This window comes from Heterocephalus glaber, unplaced genomic scaffold (assembly GCF_053883595.1).
Source record: "Heterocephalus glaber isolate CG9 unplaced genomic scaffold, H.glaber_assembly_v1.0 deba00001687, whole genome shotgun sequence".
In the NCBI taxonomy this organism is placed as follows: Eukaryota; Metazoa; Chordata; class Mammalia; order Rodentia; family Bathyergidae; genus Heterocephalus; species Heterocephalus glaber.
In genome coordinates, this window is record NW_028258412.1 from 10449862 (window position 1) to 10470018 (window position 20157).

The 20157-nt window shown below is 41.3% G+C and overlaps 1 protein-coding gene across 12 annotated transcripts in view; it reads left to right on the forward strand.

The window, feature by feature from the left end:
• Git2 (GIT ArfGAP 2) overlaps window positions 1–20157 on the forward strand; it is a 61525-nt gene that overhangs the window by 32914 nt on the left and 8454 nt on the right. For 2 of the 12 annotated variants that reach the window (XM_004843591.3, XM_004843592.3), the window contains exons 10-18: window positions 1103–1175; window positions 1426–1523; window positions 2834–2945; window positions 5676–5818; window positions 8014–8163; window positions 12246–12494; window positions 14135–14224; window positions 18960–19042; window positions 19621–19809. In XM_004843591.3, the coding sequence (XP_004843648.1) occupies window positions 1103–1175; window positions 1426–1523; window positions 2834–2945; window positions 5676–5818; window positions 8014–8163; window positions 12246–12494; window positions 14135–14224; window positions 18960–19042; window positions 19621–19809 (1187 nt within the window). The remainder of the gene's footprint in view (window positions 1–1102; window positions 1176–1425; window positions 1524–2833; window positions 2946–5675; window positions 5819–8013; window positions 8164–12245; window positions 12495–14134; window positions 14225–18959; window positions 19043–19620; window positions 19810–20157) is intronic. The other 10 variants (XM_087198351.1, XM_087198352.1, XM_004843595.3 and 7 more) reach the window with 5 other exon arrangements.

Below are 20157 nucleotides of genomic sequence, written 5' to 3' on the forward strand. Positions count from 1 at the left end.
GAACAGAGTTGGCAGTACAACAGATTGAGCATCTGCTCTGACAGAGCAGGGAAGCAGTCAGTTAAAAAGTCACAACCAGCTGGTTTGGTGGTACACACCCGTAATCTAAGCACTCTGGTTGGCTGAGGCAGGAGGATCTCAGCGTTGAGCCCAGCCTGAGCAACTCACTGACTTAGCAAGACCTTGTCTCAAAATTGAAACAAAAGTGGGTGAGTTGCTAGGGATGTAGCTGAGTGTAAAGCCCTAGGATTCAATCCCCAATACAAAAAAAAGTCACATCTGCCACATCTCCAAGTGAGTTTCATGAAGCAGAAAGTATAGAGAGAGCCCAAGCTGCCCTGGCAGCATCTTAACCTCTCTGAGTTGGGAAGACCTGATTGTCCTCCCTGCCCCATCCCCCCAGTTGCTGCTGGTTAGGCCCCTCCGCCTGTGTGGTGATTGTGTCTGGAGGTGACACCACACAGTGTGCTGATGAGTCAGGTTTTGCTTTGTTAAGAACTCAGCTCTGTGGGGTAAGGACTGCCACTGAGGAGGACAGCAGACACCCAACCACAATCTGAGTCTTGTCTTTGTGCACAGCACATTTTGTCTTCACAAAGAGCATGTTTTCTTTTTTGTTGTTGTTTTTGGGTTTTTTTGGTACCGGGAATCGAACTCGGGTCCTTGAGCTTGCACAGCAGGCAGCGAAACTGCTGAGCTAAATCCCCGGCCCACAAAGAGCATGTTTTCATTTTACTCTACCTGGGGTTTAGGAGCCCTTATGTTTCAGGAAACTGACAAATGGTGTCAAGAGCAGGTGAGACTTCCAGGGTGCCATCACAGGCAGAGCTGGAACTGTGTTTGAGATAATACATGTTAGCCCCTCTTGACTTCTCAGTAGCAGCGACTCTGTGTCACAGAGCAGTGAAGCCATTCTGGGAAGCAGATACTTCTAGAGAATTTGTACAGTTTTGGAAATGTTATTATGTGTGTAACAGTGGGTATTTACTAGGCCCTGGCTTTGAATAAGACAGTGGAAATAAAAAGGTGACTAGGTCACAGTCCCCTCTCGTCCTCCTGGTGTTAATCGTCCCTTGTGTTCCTGATATTTTTTTACTTTCAGCTAAGTAATCATTTGTTTGAAGAACTTGCCATGGATGTGTACGATGAAGTTGACAGGCGAGAGACTGATGCAGGTGACTTAACATGTGACTTTATCTACTAAGCTTCTGTTGTCAGTGGGCAGTAACAAGCTGCCAGCCTCAGTGTTTTACTTGCCCAATTTCTACTGTCCCCATAACGTGTGTGTCGACATGTACCTTTGCGTGTGTTGGCTTCAGAGTGTGCTTCCCCAAGTCTCCCTAGTAACGCGTGAGCCGCGCCTCCCAACAGAGTGGTGGCACCCTGGGTGTGATGAGATTGTCTCTGGCTCTTTCCTCTGGCTAGTCTGGCTTGCCACGCAAAACCACAGCACCCTGGTAACCGAGACAACCGTCGTCCCCTTTCTTCCGGTCAATCCTGAGTACTCATCAACACGAAACCAGGCAAGTGGCTCAGTTTGAAAAGTAACTGGTAGTATTTGGGGAATGGCTGATGTCGTGGTATGTCATTTTCCCAGGATAAGCATTTTAAGTGATTTGATTGATTTAATTTTTTTTTTTTTTTAGTACCGGGGATTGAACTCAGGACCTTGCACTTTTGAGGCAGGCAGCAGAACCACTGAGCTAAATCCCCGGCCCTGATTGATTAAAATTTAATATCCTTTATACACACATAAACACAACTCACAGAATGATTGTTAAACAGCAATAGATGTAAATAGATTATTGGGAAAGAATATAAAACAGTTCACAGAAAAAATATAAATGGCTTGTCAAAAAATGTTTAAACTTACTAGTTATCAAAAAAAGCAACCTGTGAGTTCAATCCCTGGTACCCCCCGCAAAAAAAGCAACCTAAAGACAAATTAACAAAATATATGAGATACTCCAAGCTGTCAGAGGCAGAATATACTTTCTCATGCTACAGATAGGATTTTAAATAACTATAGACCTCAGAAAAGCAAATTGTTTACCAGTTTTAGAAGCCTAAAAAAAAAGTCCTTTTACATTGAAATTCCTCATTTTGGAATAATGCTCTAATAAAATAGCTTTACACACAGTTTCATTAAAGCATGGTATTTAATAATAGAGTCTTGAAAATAGCCTCATTATCCACCAAGAGGAGAAATGGTGAGTAAATGAGGAAAGTATTTTAGTTTCAATTTTCAACAGTTGTATATAAGGATAAAGTCCTCACATCTGGACTATAATTGTGTTTATCTTGAAATTTAGAAATTTCCCTGCATGTTAATTTCTTATTACTGAGTCTATTTCAAAACGAAATCATTAATAGAAGAAAAACATGAGGTAGAACCATTTTATTTTATTTAGGTAGTCCAGGACCTTGTGAATGCTAGGGAAATACTCTACCACTGAGCTTTCCCCGCTGGCCAGAGCCATTTTATTTTTGCTCACAAAAATAAACACGCATTGTAAAAATTTAATTGTTAAGGAATTCTCTTACATAAATGGCTTGAACCTGTTTTCATGGAAAACATTACTGTTTTGATTTGATTATGGCTGTGATTGGTTACTCTGTGATACTGCTAGAGGAGCTTTGCAGGATCCTATCAAGAGTCAGACTTGGGCTGAGAATTTAGCTCAGTGGTCCCGGCGCCTGCCTCACAAGCGCAAGGTCCCGAGTTCGATCTCCGGTACCAAAACAAAAAAAAAGAGTCGGACTGGTTTGGTGCGACTGTTTACGTCTATATTTTTACACTGGGGAATGTTTTCATTTATTTTCTCTCCCTTAGGGCAGACAGAAACTAGCTCGGTTTAATGCCCATGAGTTTGCCACACTAGTCATTGACATTCTCAGTGATGCCAAGAGGAGACAGCAGGGAAGTCCTCTCTCTAGTTCAAAAGGTAAGTGTTCAACATCTAAATGTTAACTTCTGGGGCCTTCTAAGACATAAGCATTAAATTTAAAGTTGTAAACAGTCATTGACATGATAGCCTACGGTCCTATGGGTTTTTGTTAATCTGCTGTAATGAAAAGTTTACCTCTTTGAGCTCTTGTTAAGAGTATTTCACAATTAATAACTATTATTCAAACTTATCATAGGTATGGGTTTTCTTTTTTCCTTTTGGGTCACTTTGCCTGTAAAATTGCACCCTGAAAATAACCCAGAAATTCAAATTAGATCCTACTAAAGACATAACAGAATAAACTCTCTTGATTGATCTCAACCTGCTATTGCTTAACTCCAAAACTGAGTTCTAAATAACTAAAATTTGTTGCTGTAAACTTTATATGTCTACAGTAAGAAGTATTATGAGTCAGAATTACAGTCTTGAGCATCTACTTCAAAGTGACCTGTGGAGTCTTGTTCAGTAACTCATAGTCATGACTCCATGCTGAAAAAAATACTTTCTCTGCAGCCCATTACTGTGTACCTGTTGGGTTTTTTCCCCCGAATCACTATATTTTTTTATTGTAAGGCGTTTAAACAGAAGAAATGTGTACCATCAAAATCAGTCCGCAGTCAGCATCACATTCCCCAAAGATAGGAATTGTTCTGACAACAATTTGTTCTTTCCTTTTCCTATTCACAAATTGATTTAATAATTTCAATCAACCAGGAATAAAGAAGTTCTGAAAAAGTGAATAAACTTTGGAAAAAGTGCAGTGCCAAGAATCTTTGCATAAATGTGAAGTCCCAAAATATGTCTACTTTTAATTGAAGGAAAATAATCAGAGATGTTATAAGTATGTTATGTATGATAGCAAAAACATTAGAAATAAGTAATATTTGGATGAAACACAGACATCTTTCCAGAGAATATATAATTATACAGAATGAAATTTTTGAATTTTTAGTATAATCCAAATTTTGTAAAGGAATCATTTACAAACATACAAGAGAGGATACCACATGTACACAGTTGATCCTCACCTGCACGTTCCATATTTGCAAATTTATCTAGTTGTTGAAATTTACTTGTAACACCAAAATCATACTTAAATCACTCTTGAGGTTATTCTCAGACATAGGCAGAGTGGCAAAAAAATTGAGTCACCCAAAGCACATTCCAGCTGAGATTGAAAAAGCAACTCCTTGCCTCCTCCTTGTAGATCTCATCATCATAGATGGGCATCCCTTTCATGGTCTGTTTAGTGCCATGTTTTTCACATTTTTGTGCTTTTTTTTTTTCCTTAATGTTTTGGTCTTTCCTGTGCCATTTTTGTGCTTTTTGTTGGTGATTTTGCCCTAAGCATAGGGCTGAAGGTGCTGTCTAGTGTTTGTAAGAGCAAGAAGGCTTACAGAAAGATGTGTACTGGATGAACTTTGTTCCAGCTTGACTTTTAGTGCTGTCAGCCATGAGTTGAATGTTAATGGATTAACAATATATATTAAATAAGGTGCCTTTAAACAAAAACACAAATAAAACAAGGTTATGCATTAATTGGTTGATGAAAATGTTGTGACCTAAAGCTGTCAGGAACCTAATCCTTTATTTCCCCTGGGAACATTGGTTCATTATTGGCTCATGCAGTCTTCACAGCAACTTTTTAGAATATAACTACCAAGATTAATGAGAATTACGGATTGACTGTGTGTGTAGTATATGTGCTTGGAAAAGAATAATAGATCATCATATAGCAATGAATGTAGGTGATTTCTGTCTTCCTTGGTCCTTAGCTTCCAAAATCTCTCTATTGAATCCTTATTACTTCTGTAATCAAATATTTCCATGTTTTTAAATATTCATTTTAAGAACTAAAATAGGACCTAGTCCTCTTAAACTGTAATTTGTCACATAGATATCAGTCATCAAGATATACGGGAAAGGGGCTGGAAATGTAGCTCCATTGTAGAGTGCTTGCCTAGCATGTGTGAGTCCTTGGGTTCCATCCTCAGCACTGCAGGGAAAAAAAAAAACAAACCCGAGGAAAGAGACCACATTAGAAATCAGAAGTTAGAGACTACTGAGTTATCAGAAAGAAATTTGACAGAATTGGATAGTTTGTGAAATCTTTTTTTCAAAATTTGGCAGAGCCTGTAGAATCATCTCTGATTCTACACCTATGGAATAGACACTTGTAATATTAAACACACACGTGTGTCCATTGGACACATTTTCCCATGTCTGTGTATGTATGTATCTCTCTACTTAATTCAAGTGACTAAATGGCAATGTTCTTATTCTTTGAGCACCTAGTTTCTAAACTGTAGTTTAACAATTTGCTTTCTATTCTGACTTGATGTTACCTTGTAAGCATGTTACAGGTATAATCAAATGACTTTACATTACCCTTACACTACACTACATATTCTCGGGTCTTTATGATCTGCAGCCATGCTACAGGTATAAAAACCTGGGAACCTGCCTCCTCAACTTGAGCAGCTCCTTCCTAAGCCCTCTCCTTAATTTGCCCAGTAGGCCAGAGGAATGCTTGACTCTCTATCCAGCTTTCCATTGAGTTGATACCTTTTCCTGTTAGCCCCCTATTGGTGTGATTATAATATGGCTATTATTGTCATTTTCTTTCAGGCCTCTAAATGGCTAAACCAGAAAGTCATCCCAGTAGTTTTTTGGAAGGAAAAAAAAATGTTTAAGTCTAAAAGTAAAGTCATTTGCTTCTATTGATAGACAGTGTGGAGCTTATCCTGAAAACAGTCAATAGCCAGCACAGTACTGAGAGTCAGGACAACGACCAGCCAGACTATGACAGTGTGGCATCAGATGAAGACACAGACTTGGAAACCACTGCAAGCAAGGCAAACCGGCAGAAGGTGAGAGGACAAAGGGTGGATATGCCTCTCCTAAAAGTCTTCTACAGAATTGCTTTGAGGGCTCTCCCTGGGAAAGGTGCTGTAGAGGTAAAGTCAGGTTCACTGCTATCTCAAAGCCAAACAGAGTGAAAAAAAGAGCAAATAGTTTTAAAATCAGGGTTCTTCATCCCTGAGACAAGTGCTAAGACACAGCCATCTCTGCAAGATAGTCTCCTGAACACAGCCTACTTCCCATGAGGGTATTACTGCCTGGGGAGGAAGGATAACTACAGTAAGAAGCACAAAGGCATATGTGTCATACATAGCATGGGCAGAAGCTGAGGAAGTGAGGTGAGAACTCAGTGCAGACAAGCACCCAGGTGGCCTTATAAATGGGATGGCTCTTGGGAGGTGCCTTAAATTGACACGAGCATTGGGTCTGTGAATGAGTCAGGGAAGGACAGTCTGGGCAGAGAGAAAGTGAAGCCAAGGCCTCTAGAGGCAATGCTAGCATGAGTAGGTCACCTGAAAAGAGTGAAACTCTGTTGGGCATGGTGGTGCATACCTGTAATTCTAGGACTTTGGGAGGCTGAGGCAGGAGGATCACAAGTTCAAGGCCAGCCTGGGCAACTTAGTGATTAAACAAGATCCCGTCTTTTAAAAAAAAGTAAAAAGTTTGGGGATGTAGCTTAAGCCCTAAGTTCAGTCCCCAGTACCACACACACACACACACACACACACACACTCACACTCACACACACTCACACTCTCACTCACACACAAAAGTGAGATTCAGGGCTGGGGATTTAGCTCAGTGGTTCCGGCAACTGCCTTGCAAGCGCAAGGTCCTGAGTTTGATCCCCGGTACTCAAAAAAAAAAAAAAAAAGTGAGATTCAAGGCTACAGCAGGAGAAAGGTGACACAAGACTGAAGAGCTGAGATGTTGAGGTTACCTCAGAGAGTAAGGGAGGAAGCCCAGTTAGCATGTTCCTGAAGAAGTCAGATGGGCTGACATGAACCACTTCAGGGCCTAGACCAGCAGGGAGAGAGTAAGGCAGCAGAGTGTGATCAAGGGAGAGGGTCACAGGGTCCTGAGTGATCCACCCACCTGCTGCTGAATCCCCAGGACTGGCCCACTGAGGTGCTCTGCAGGTATGGAGAGAGGGTGGATAGGAGGCAGACTAGGAAAGTCTAGAAGTTTGAAGTGGAGAAATGGACTTAAAGAAGATATGTCTGGAGTTTTCCGCCTCACATGACTGAGAATGATGATGCCATTGGCATTGACTGGGATAGCCCTGACTGGACTGGACTGTCCAGAGCCTGCCGGTTCCCTCAGGGAAAGTGGGACCACTGGGGGACTCTCGGGTGATGTGCCCTTTGTTGACTGACAGCCCCTACCCCCATATCTGCTCCCTCCAGCTGAGTACTGCTGCTAGCTGGAACATTCTCCCAGGCACCTTCTGGCGTGTTCCCTCACCTCCTCAGCTCTACTCAAAGGCTTGCCCTAACATGCAGCCCACCTACACCCCTACTTAAGCTCCCGCACCCCCCTGCTCCATTTTTATCTGTTTTCCACAGCACTAATCACCTTCAATAATACTATATATTTACTTGTTTTTTATTTTTCCCTCTCTCATGTTCCTGGGATGTAAACACCATGGAAGCAGGAATCTTTGTTTTCCTTTCTGATACATCCCAAGCACCTAGAAATTACCTAATGTTCAATAAAAATGTTGGATGGATGAATTAATGAAAGAATAAAGGAAAAAGGGAAATGAGCAAGAGATAGGCATGTAAAACAGGACAAACCTCTTTTGAAAGTTGTCAGTGTAGATTTGTAGCCCCATGATTCTATTAGAATATACTGACTTTAAAAATTTTTAAATAGCTGGGTGTGGTGGTGCACACCTGTAATCCCGGCACTCAGGAGGCTGAGGCAGGAGGATTGCTATGAGTTCGAGGCCAGTCTAAACGACATAGTGAGTTTAAGGCCAGCCGGAACTACATAGTGAGACCCTCTCTAAAAAAAAAAAATGTTTTTTTAAATAATACAGTGACCCTGCTTTTCTGTTTTAGTTTTACATATTCTCAGAAGCCCTGATTTGGTTTAACTTTGCAATTCAGCTGGCATAGCCAGAATTTAAAATTCTTTAGCTGTTAGTATTTAATGTTATCATCCTCTCAGATTGTGAACATTTTCCCCAATTTATTTTTAGAGCCTAGATTCAGATTTATCAGATGGACCAGTCACTGTACAGGAATTTATGGAGGTCAAAAACGCTCTAGTGGCTTCTGAGGCCAAGATACAGCAGCTAATGAAGGTGAATAACAACTTGAGTGACGAGCTGAGAATTATGCAGAAAAAGGTAACATGTTAATAAATGCCAGGATGATTGACTCTTTAACCCATAGCATAAGGAAGAATCTCAGGCATCATGCTGTGGTTAGAGGGAAGAAAAGCAGTTATTATAACAGACCTAGAAATCTTGGGGCCACACTGTCTTTTTGCAGTCAGGATGTGTGTGCATATTTCAAATGATGTACCTCTGATTATAAATAAATCCAGAATAAATTCCCCAGATAAAGTAACCTTTGCATATTCTGGGCTAAGTGGGAACCTGGATGCCAATGCATGGATGTGTTTCCTTCTCCTGCTGGTTCTAAAGCATAGTCACAGCATCAAGACAGAGCAGGTGAAAGTCCTGGGCAGGTGTGGTCATTTTATTATCATGGAAGCCCCAGCCCACATCCCGCAAGGTGTGCTTTCCCTGTTCGTTCTAATTCTGAATTCTTACCCACCCTCACCCTGGCAACCTTCCCCCTTCATCCCTTATTAGTCACCAGTACTTAGCACTTAAATTTGTGGTATCCTTCTGACCCTAGAGCATAGCCTGCCACAGAGCAAGTTGTCAGTAAATAAGAGAATACATTCCACCTCTACTAGCAAGAACTGCATGCTATAAGAAACAATCCCATCTGTTTAACATTTTCCCATTATTACCTTTTAAGAGAATCAGAACTGCATGAATGCATTAACCCCTAAAAGGAGTGTGGCTATTATAACAAAGCATACACTTAGGGGGATTGCATGTGTAGTTCTTTATAAAAAAGCTAAGAAAAGGAAGTTGAAAAATTCCTCATGTTGCCTAAGATTTTTTGGCTATTGCTCCTATCAGTTAGTCCTCTTCAAAAAATGAGATTTCCAAGACCGGGGCGAGAAATACATTTCATTTGTGTCAGGGTCTTTTTTAGTGCTGCTTCGAAAAGGAAGGCTATAGAACTAAACTACTCTGCTTGCCTGGGAAGTAAGCTGCATGCATCTTCATCTAGGATTTGCTAGGATTTTTGTGTTGAGTTCCAGTCTTTTCTTGAGCACTTGGGAAACCAGCGGCTCTGATGCTGACAATGCAGGGGATGAGAATGCCTGTGGGTTTGTCAGCCTTTAGACAGACAGACAGACACATGTTCTGAGCCTCCCAACTCAATCCAGGGCTGTGTGCAGCCCTGACCAAGGCACAGCAAGAGCCCCCTTCTTCTGCCTTTTCTTTTTTTGTTGTTTTTTGTTTTTTGGTATCAGGAATTGAATTTGGGACCTTGAGCTTGCAAGGCAGGTGGCGGAACCACTGAGCTAAATCCCCAGCCCCCTTCTGCCTTTTCAAACACAGATGTTTAATAGATTATAGTTTGTCCCATGAATCAGACTGATAATTTTCTTGAGGGGACTTTTTCTGAAACACACTGACGTTGCCTATTATAAATTAATCTGCCGAGCATCGCTTTAAATTCTTTGTTGTTTTTTGTTTGTTTTTTGTACTGGGGATTGAACTCAGGACCTTTTGCTTTTGAGGCAGGCACAGTACCACTGAGCTAAATCCCCGGCCCCCTTTTTGAAATGCTTTTTTTTTGGTACTGGGCATTGAACTCGAGACCTTGCACTTGTGAGGCAGGTGGCACCACTGAGTTAAATCCCTGGCCCTCTCTTCTAAATTTTTTAATGCTCTTTTTAGTGTTTATAGAAATTTCCAGAGATAACTTTATATATCTGAAAGCAAATGTCTTAAGCTTCTGTAGAAACACGGGCAAAATGCCATTGTTCATTGATTATCTAATTCTTACAAATGCTTTTGATTTCCAAAACTATTGTATTATCTGTAACTTTTTATTTCCTACCCCCCCCAAAGTATTGCCTGGTTCTTATTAAGATAAGCATCATTAAAATTTATCCAAAGATAATCTCTCTAGATAGAGTACTAGCTGGGCGAGGTAGCACATGCCTGTAATTCCAGCACCAGGGAAGCTGAGGCAGTAGGATAAGTGAGTTCAAGGCCAGCCTGAATTACAGAGTGAGACCCTGTCTCAAATCAATCCATACATACATGCATGCATATATACATACATACATACATATAGATTACTAAAAATATTTTAAAATTGGAACCAGGAACTTGTGCTTCTCAAAACACATTCCAACACAGTCCAGGCTAGATGTTTCAGAGGTATGAACAATGTTGGCCTGAAGTTTCCAGTATCAAGGTCTGGTCTAAAAACCTGTTAACGGAGACTTTTTACATAGGTAGGAAGACAAATGGAGCCTTCCAGTGAGGTTCTTGAGTCACTTACCTCCTCATGTTTTGGACCCTGATCATTTCATTTAGACCATGGGTTTCTGAGAAGTATTTTGGCAAGCCACTTACACTTGTCTGTATCCTGGAATGTAGGGATTCCCCCTGGCTGCTTGTTATGTTGCAGCACAGCTGTCTCTTTTTGGAAAGGAGGTTACAGATTCAAGCTACATCCCAAAAGCCTTTGTGGTATAGAAGCAGCCTGGCCCTCCTCATGGCTCACCTTTTGAGGAGATGAGGCATAGTCTTCGAGGCAGGAAACCACTCTTTCTTTGGAGGTTTGGCACTACTAATATGAAGAGGTGAATTTGTTTATGTAGCAAAGATGTATCGATTTTATTTCAAAGCTGGGTAAAGTTTTTTTTCTTTATAAAGTTGACTAAGTACCATGATTTATATCTGATCTTTCACATTTAACAGTTGCTTGACAAGGATGCTAATTAATGAAGAGGAACAGCTACTATTGGTGTATTTTTCACAGATCGGTGCTTTCTAAATAAAAATTGAAAATAACTCCTAACCCTGCATGGGTTTGCTGTTGGAAAAGTGAGGAGCTCCTGGTGCAGACCTGGTTGCTTGTGGACTTAAACCCTGGCACTGAAGGGGAATTTGATTAGAGTTCACAGTCTCTGTCTAAGGGTAGACAGCTGAACTCATACCACACCCAGCTTACAAAAATGTCTCGGAAGATGAAGGTGCACCAGAGGGAAGGACCCCGTGCAGAATGGACCCAGTTACTTGTGTTTAAACTGCCAGATGCTTAAAGAGCCCCACAATTCCTTCCTGATCCTTTAACCATGAAGGAGCCTGCATATGAGGAATCAAAGAGCTCTCAGGGCCTCCAAGTGGCAGTGTCTAACTAAAATGGGCAGTGCAGGCAGATTAGCAAGTTCAAAGGCAGTACGAATGTGTTCATGTTTTTTGGGTGACAAAGCCAAAGGAGAGAAAGGCCAAATACTCCAGCCCTGACTGGAAGATGATCAATCACCAGAGGGAAGCAAGTGTGCTACGGTGGAGGATTCCTTCCTATGAAGATGCTAGCATAGTTGAATAGTTTTCAAGTTTTCTTTGTGATATGTCAATATGGGAAATTTACCATAATTCAGTTCCCTCTTTTTTTCAAAACTGCTGAACTGTTTGGAATATCAGAAGTGTTATGTAATAAAACCTTTTTGATCATAATTTTTTGTTGGCTTTTTGGAAATCAATAGCTGATCTGATATTTGATAAGCTGAACCTCACTATTTTTCTTGCTTGCAAAGCGATTCTAGTTATTTTTGTGCTGCTTGCATGGTGTCTGCTGTCACTTTTGACATTTGCAAATTGCTCAGGACTCATTTCAAAATCAGGTTATTCAGTCATGTTTTAATGGTCTCAAGCTCTTGCTTGAAACTGTCTTAGAATAATCCTGAGTACAGCTTGTCTGCAAACATTTTCCCTCCCCACCATGACAGAACTCAAGTGGACATTCAATTTTTCAAAACTTGAGGCTGGGGGCTGGGGATTTAGCTCAGTGGTTCTGCCGCCTGCCTTGCAAGCAGAAAGTCCCGAGCTCGATCCCCGGTAACCCCCCCCTCCAAAAAAAGTTGAGGCTGTAACTTTCCCACATGCAGAAGTTAAATTATTTAATTATCCTTTGTGATAAAGTAAGTTATGTTTCACTCATTTCAGAAAGGAGACTTTTTTTTTTAGGTGCTTTACTATCAGCACAGCTAGCTGCTATCATTCCTATTGTTTAAAGCTGGTAATTGTATTTGTTTTCTTGGTGTTTGTCTTGTCTGCTTGCTATGGAAAAACACAGTCCCACTGCCAAACATTTCTTTCAGCTTCAAACACTCCAGAGTGAGAATTCCAGCCTCAGGAAACAGGCCACAACCAATATATATCAGGTGCAAACTGGTTCTGAGTACCCAGAAACTTCCAGCCACTCTTCCTTAAAGCGACGTCCATCTGCCCGGGGCAGTAGGCCCATGTCCATGTACGAGACGGGATCAGGTCAAAAACCATATCTCCCAATGGGAGAAGCGAACCACCCAGAGGAGAGCAGGACAAGACTCCAGCCCTTCCCTGCACATGTAAGTAACACCACTGGTGCTTCTGCTGTTCACTCTGTGAAGCCTGACTACTCTGTTCCCTCTTCTGCAGCTGCAGACTACTGTGCCTCTGCTTTGCCAAACTGGGCTATGAGTGTTTCCGTGTGTTTGGTCTGTTAATGTATCCACAGATGTTTGCAGTGTTCTCACAAGCACATGAGGCCGTGGGTGGAACATCTTCCAGGCCACTTGGAGATTCTGGCTCTTACTCAACTTCTACTCACACTTTCTTTCCCCCATTTACTCCTGCCCCCATTTCCACGTGATATTTCCCAGCCAGCCCCTGTTGGACTATTTGTACAAAGTTCCCATTTTCCCCCATTTCCCAAAACAAAAGCAAATTGTGAATGTCATTAGCAGAAGTGTCATCTTTGAAATAGACAGGGCTGTGGCCTTTAGGAACTGAAACCCTTAAAATCAAGTTGCCTCTTTGGGTGTTGGCATGTGCTCAGGTAGCATCTGTGGGCCGGTACTTTGGCAAGTCCAGAAAGTTCTTTCCACTGTGCTCAGTGTGCCTGCCGGCTCAGCCTCTGCATCCTCGGCCCCCCTCCCTAATGGAGGTGTGGCTTTGTCATCTCCTGAAAATGCAGTGGAAGAATGCTACGTGCACCTTTCAAGGGTTAAACTCCAAAGACTGTGTTCTGTAATAGGGTTCTAACAATCTTGTTTTACAATGCTATAAGGATTATGTTATGAGGTTTTTAAATATTGTGTGTCTTTTGGATTAATTTATTATAAAAATCTGTGTTTTGACAAAATGTTATAAAATTTTAAATTTCTTTATGTGATGCTTTATTCAGAGAATACTATTTTTCATTTTGAGTGTTAAAATGTTACCCAGTTAAATTGTACAGGAGTTTCAAAAATGCAAAGTAAAAGAGATGGTCTATTAAATTAAATGCTAGAATAATTTTGTCAAATTTAAGAGTGGTAAAAAAAAGAGTAGTAAAATTGCAGTATTATGATATGCCCATTATTTCAACTTTTCTTTAAATTTTTTGGGTTTAACACTGTTAAGGTGATTTATTTGATGTATTTGGTGTAATGGAAATGCTGTTGAGCCTTTCAGTGTACTTTTTTTTTTTTTTTTTTGGTACTGGGGATTGAACTCGGGTGCTTGTGCTTACGCAGCAGGCGGTGAAATCTCTGAGCTAAATCCCCGGCCCACTCAGTGTACTTTTTTATTTTAGAAAAATTCAGAATGTAAGGGTGTCATAGTGCAAAAGTTCTCTAATTATAGTACTAAAGATTAGAGTGCTGGGTACACCAACCAATAATCATATGTATAGTTTCTCATTTCATATTACCAGTCCTGATTGAAAAACAAGTATTCATTTTAGGCTACCCATTAAAAATAACTGTTGGCAAACTTGACACATACGTTATGTTATCTTTTCCCATGTGGAAAAGTAGCCTTTACTAAATTCAGGGTAATTTCCAGGAGGTATTTCACCAAGGGGTAAATGTCACTGGGGCCTTGTTACCAGCTGTCACTGAGATTTCAGGACTCACCTCACATAGAGTACGTTGTTCTCTAGGATTCTTTTCCTGAAGCCAGGGCAAATGGTCAGGGTTTTGTTTGTTTTGTGTTTTCCCGAGTATGTTTCTCTTTCCCCTTCCAGATCGGGAGGAGTGCGCTTGTGACCTCCTCTTCATCTCTGCCTTCCTTCCCCTCCACACTTTGCTGGTCAAGGGACGAAACCACCCGAAGGGTTAAGTACACTCTGAATGGTCTGCTCTGGAGGAAGGGCAGTGCTCCTGGGCGCTTTGCGCTGGCCCCTCTGTCCCTGTCCTTGCTAACTGCCCTCCCTCCTGCATGAGGCAGCGCTTCCCTCCTGGTTTCTCACAGCACAGCCGCTGTGCACCCCATGTTCTCACGCACGTATTGCACAGGTGATCTCCCTTTTGTCTAACTCCACATTACTCATTTGCATATTGTGTTTAACAGAGATCACAGATTCCCCCTATAACATTTATTCTGAGCATACTATGCTGTCTTTTTAAACAATCATAAAACTAGCTGGCTTCTGGTTAAATATTGGTATAGGGCAAATCTGTCCAGTTTGTTCAGAGCTACAGTTATCATATTAAAACTTACATTTGGACTAGCACAAAAATGTTATGCCTTAAAAATAAATAAATAAATAAAAAATAAAACAACAACAACAACGTATTTATGTCAGCACTAGACTTGACAAGCCATGGTTTTAGAGACCTGGAACCCTAAATGAGAATTGTAACACTTAGCAGCAGTGGAGGAGTACAGACAGCTGTGAGCATAAAGCTTTTTACTTGGTTGGTCAGACCCTGCTTGCTGGTGTATAATTCTCCCTCTCAAGAACAGCCCAGGACCTATGTAGCTCCTTGGGAGTAGTTAGGCAATGCATATTTATTAAGCAACTCATCCCCAGTATTTTGGTAAGTCAGTTAAAGGGTCCTAAGGATTTAAGTGGCTTAGTCTCTGTTCTGGAAGACACCATCAGTAAACGAATAATTACTTCCATGCTCTGAGACAGTGATGGAGAACCTTTTAGAGCTTTCAGTGATACAAACTACCCAGTTCTGGCTCAGTTTTTTGTTTGTTTGTTTTTTAATGAAGGGTAGTGTAACAAAGGTGTGAGGAGAGAAGGTGTGGGTGAGGGACTGCCTTTACAATCAAGGTGGAATTTGCACTGGACTGTTGTCCATTCCCTCCACACCTAGAAATCATAGAGAATCCTTCTGTCCATCCCCTGGGCATATGGGTTGATGAAGTGTTTGGATTTTTTACTGTATTTTGAAGTAGTCTATTAAATGCAGTTCTTAATATATATTACTTAAAGTCTTCTGAAATTAGGGCTGGGGATGTAGCTCAATGGTAGAGCGCTTACCCTGGACCCTCAGTTCAGTTCCCAGCACCAAAAACAAACTGACATTGAACTATAATATTTTCATTCCAGTGAAACTAAGGACAGCAAAATAGTAATGAAATATCTCATTTGAAATTTTGTTATTAAGAGTCAAATAAACCTTTTATCCCCTATGAAGTTTCTTTGTTTTTGGTACCGGGGATCGAACCCTGGACGTTGCGCTTGTGAGGCAGGTGGTGGCACCACTGAGCTAAATCCCTGGCCCCTGCAGTTTTGTTCTTTCTAAAAAAAATTTTTAGTGGCTTCAAAAATCATTGCAAGGAGGGCTGGGGATTTAGTTCAGTGGTTCCAGTGCCTGCCTTGAAAGTGCAAGGTTCCGAGTTCGATTCCCGGTACCAAAAAAAAAAATCATTGCAAGGGGTCGGGCATTTAGCCCAGTGGCACCGTGCCTGCCTCGCAAGCAAAAGGTCCTGACTTCAATCCCCGGTACCAGAAAATAAATAAATAAAAAATGAAACTTACTTTTAAAAAATCATTGCAAGGACTGCTTGCTGAGATAGTTTTTGTTTTTTGTGTTTTTTTTGTACCGGAGATCGAACTCGGGACCTTGCGTTTGCGAGGCAGGCACCAGAACCACTGAGCTAAATCCCCGGCCCAAACATCGGAAGCGTTTTTTTTTTTTTTTTTTGGTACCAGGGATCGAACTCAGGTCCTTGTGCTTGCGAGGCAGGTGGCGGAACCACTGAGCTAAATCCGCAGCCCTTGCTGAGATAGTTTTATACAAAATTGACAGTAGTTATTTAAACTGATCTATCCTGGCCATTCCTGACAGCTTCATCATGGTTTTAAAATTTTTATAGCATGTCTGTATTCAGAGAAAACTGCAAAACTATCAAATAAACTGAACCGGCACCAGCTATAGAATAACTTTTCTATTAACAACTTTGAGAGCAGAACTTTTAACCTGTAGCTCTTGGCTCTGCATGTTCACAGTAATTTTCATAAAATTAAACACTGGCTGTATTGAAAATTGTGTATGCTTTTGTTGACATCAATGAAGGACTTAATGTGTAAGTAGCTGATTTTCTGGGTGGTGGTGGCTGTTCTTAAGGAACATTTCCTGAGCACTTGTAGTGGGTATATGAGTCATTACTAAAATGTTTAAATGAAACTTGGTATATTTTTTATCATTTTGAGTAATACATTTACATCAAGGAAGGAGAAAAGATTCATTATAAAAATGTGGAATTTTCTAGGTTTAATTCTGTTTTCTAGATCCCCCCCGCCCCCCCGTGGAGCAGCTCTGGATGAACTTTCCAGTATAATTATTTAAATGCAATTTTTTTCTATTTATGTGTGTGTGAATATATACACAAAGAAAATAAATGTAAAAAAAGAAAATAAATGTAAAGGTTACCCTGTGAAAGGTAAGACGGGTTTGGGGGAGGTGTTTTGGTTTTCTGAGATCATGTCTGGAAGATCCTGATTTCATGGCACTGGACATGGTATCCACCTTTGGTCTCCCAACCAGTCTTAGTAGCCAATAAGCCACTGATTCACCCATAAAGCCAGATCAGAATTGGGCAGCAAGTGAAGCAGAACTACTTATAGGTAGGAGATGCAAATAAAGGGATCTTAAAATTGTATCTGGGCTGGGGTGTAGTTTCTTGGTACACAGGCCCTGGGTTTAATCCTCAGCACTGGGGAAAGGAAAAAACATTTCATAGAATTTAACTATACATACTCCCTTAGATAGCTCTAACCCAGTGCTTTCATCATTTGTGAGGTGAATTTGAGTGGATAAAGTAAGAGTTCATATTGAGTTTTAGAAGCCCAAAGCAAGACTCTTCAGATAAGATGAGTAGGAAGTAAGTAGCACATCTAAATAGCAAATAGGGGCCGGGGATTTAGCTCAGTGGTGCTGCCGCCTGAGTTCGATCCCCGGTAACAAAAAAAAAAGAAAATAAATAACAAATGGGAAGGGCCTCAGCAGCCAGAGCATTTACCCTAGAAGAGGAAAAAAGGCTGTGGGGACGGGAAGCAAAATATAGTGTGACTGAGGAGGCACCCTCACCTGGGACTGGCCAATGCTATCGATAATAAGCAAATAATTCGACCTTGTGTAGATATCCTTCAACTGACTTACTCTGAAGTAGCCATTCTTTTGGGTGAAACTAGGATGTCTCCATGTTTTTAAACAAAGCTCTTAACTTACAGTTATACGCTTAGCCTCATTGTATTATAGCGTCAGTATAAGTCCTTAGTCACATCTTTCGATTAAGTTGGATTAAACTCTAGGTATAGAACTAGAAATAGCTCTTGTATTTTGCAAGATAGTTTAGGTTTTGAATCTGCTTACACCAATTTCTATTCTAGATAGAGCAATTCTCCAAACATTATGGATAAAATAGATACCAAGGGAAAATAATTTTCACTAAACATTCCAGAGCTAACAGTCCCCTTCAATGGATGTGGTACCCTTCACATTTTGTTAACCTGGGAGGCCCTGTATTTACCAGTGCTGCCATTTGCTCAAAACATTTTTTGGATTCATCATTTACATCTATATCCCATTTTTCAAATCTCCATTGTTGGGCCAAATCTATATTATAAGAGGTAAATATTTTTGGAAGCAGATTCAAGTGGTGGATCAATCCACATTAATCCATTTTGCATACAAACAATATATGGCTATAAAGTAATATTTCAAGTTTTCCCTGGTGTTTCATAAATGCTGTCTCTGAAGCAGTTCTCAAAAAGTTGCAGTCATCCAAGCCCCAGGTATGGAATATTGGAAATACCTGAGGAGGAGACGGGGGGCTTGGGACCCTGATCTGTTTTTCTACAGATGCATCTTTAGGTGGACACCCAGCTTTCTTGGCCCTTCGTTTTCTCATCTGATGTTAAACCAGATAATCTGCAGGTAGCTTTCAGCACTGAATGTCAGTGGTCATATAAGTGCTGGGATGTTTGCTCAATGCCCCCTCCCCCATACTGGGAATTGAACTCAGCCTTGCACATGCTAGGCAAGCTCTCTGCCCCTGAGCTACATTCCTAACCCCCTTTTTAAAATATTTATTTTGTGACAGGGTTTTGGTATTGCCTAGGCTAGCCTTGAACTTGTGATCCTCTTCAGCCTACTGAACAGCTGGGATCACAGGCATGCACCATCGTGCCCACCTACATGTCTTTTTTGTTTGTTTGTTTTTGGTACTGGGGATCGAACTCGGGTCCTTGTGCTTGTGGGGCAGGTAGCGGAACCACTGAGCTAAATCCCTGGTCCCCAGCTACATGTCTTGACTGGGTCTCATTATCTTATAAATTCCATATTCTTTTGAGAACTAAATGAGACAGACTTGCATGTCTTGTTATTTAATTTGTACCAAGGATCTGTTTATGGAGTAGCCACTAAGCGCAGAAGAAAACAATGCCAAAAGAAAGAAAGTGTTGTCTGGGATCCACTGTTCATCTTTCACTAAATTTTCAGAAAAGGGTTGGCTCCTATCCCAGACGGAATCTGGGTGCCTAACAGATATTGCTTCCCTGTGAAGCAGCATCTCATGTTCTAAACTAATGTGGTCCCTTCCCTTGCTTGTAGGCTTCCAGGCTGGAGAAACAGAACAGCACCCCTGAGAGTGACTATGACAACACTCCCAATGACATGGAGCCAGATGACATGGGGTACATCTGTGGGAAGAGTGTGCTGGGGGGGACGGGAGGCCTGCAGGCCTTGACCACCTACCGCCCTTATCCTTGTTTTCAGACCTATAAGGTCTTAAAAATTCACGCATATGTTTGTACCATATGTGCTTCTCAACTCACATCATTGCCACAAGGGCTCTTTGTCCTTTTACCAGCATGTTAGATACATCTCTCAGGATTTGCAGCACACTTAATATTTTACTTCTTAGTGAAGTTGACATTAGGTTACACCCATTTGTACCCCCAAGGAATTGTCTTCACTCAAGGTAGCTTTATAATGACATACGCTTCACACTCCAGTTACTCCCTTTCCTGTCTTCACCCTTTCTGTGAGAGTCCTAACTTCAGCCCAAGGGTAGAAGGAGAAAGCCTCTGGGTAATCTGTAGCTGCCAGATGATGAAGCAGGCCCTTGCCATGAGTTTCCTGCTAGACAGGATAAGGGAAACCACAAAACAAGCCTGCTTGTGTGTTCAGCCAGTGCTGAAGATGTGGCTCTCAGAAACCAAAGCAGCTACCAGGCACCTGTCACACTCAGCCACTTCTTTACTGTTCACAGGTCAGGTCGAAAGGGCAGGCAGAGGAGTATGGTGTGGCCAGCTGATAGCTCAGTACCAGATGCAACAGAACCCCACACATCCCCAAGCCCCACACTCCCCAGCACCGAAGACGTCATCCGGAAGACTGAACAGATCACCAAAAACATACAGGAACTCTTAAGAGCAGCCCAGGAAAATAAACATGACAGGTAAGGAGCTGTAGTCCTATGCTGGGAGAGCAGGTATTCATGCTCCAAGAGGGAAGTCTGCTGAAGTTCTGAATGGGACTTGTTTCTAATTTCCTGGCTTTTAGATAGGTGAAAACTTAAGAACAAACATGTAAGTTTGGTTTTATTTGTTAGGGGTATTTATATGGTATTTTTATTTTTCTCCATTGTGTTATGAAACTCCCTGAAATAAATGTGCCCAGAAATAAAAACTGCAGTGTGTTTAGGTAGTGACAGTCCTAGTTCTCAGCAGAGAAGGAAAAGCTGCCTCACAATGTGCAGGTTGATTCTTCTGGCCACCGCTGCTGCCAAGGTTGCCATCGGCCAGGG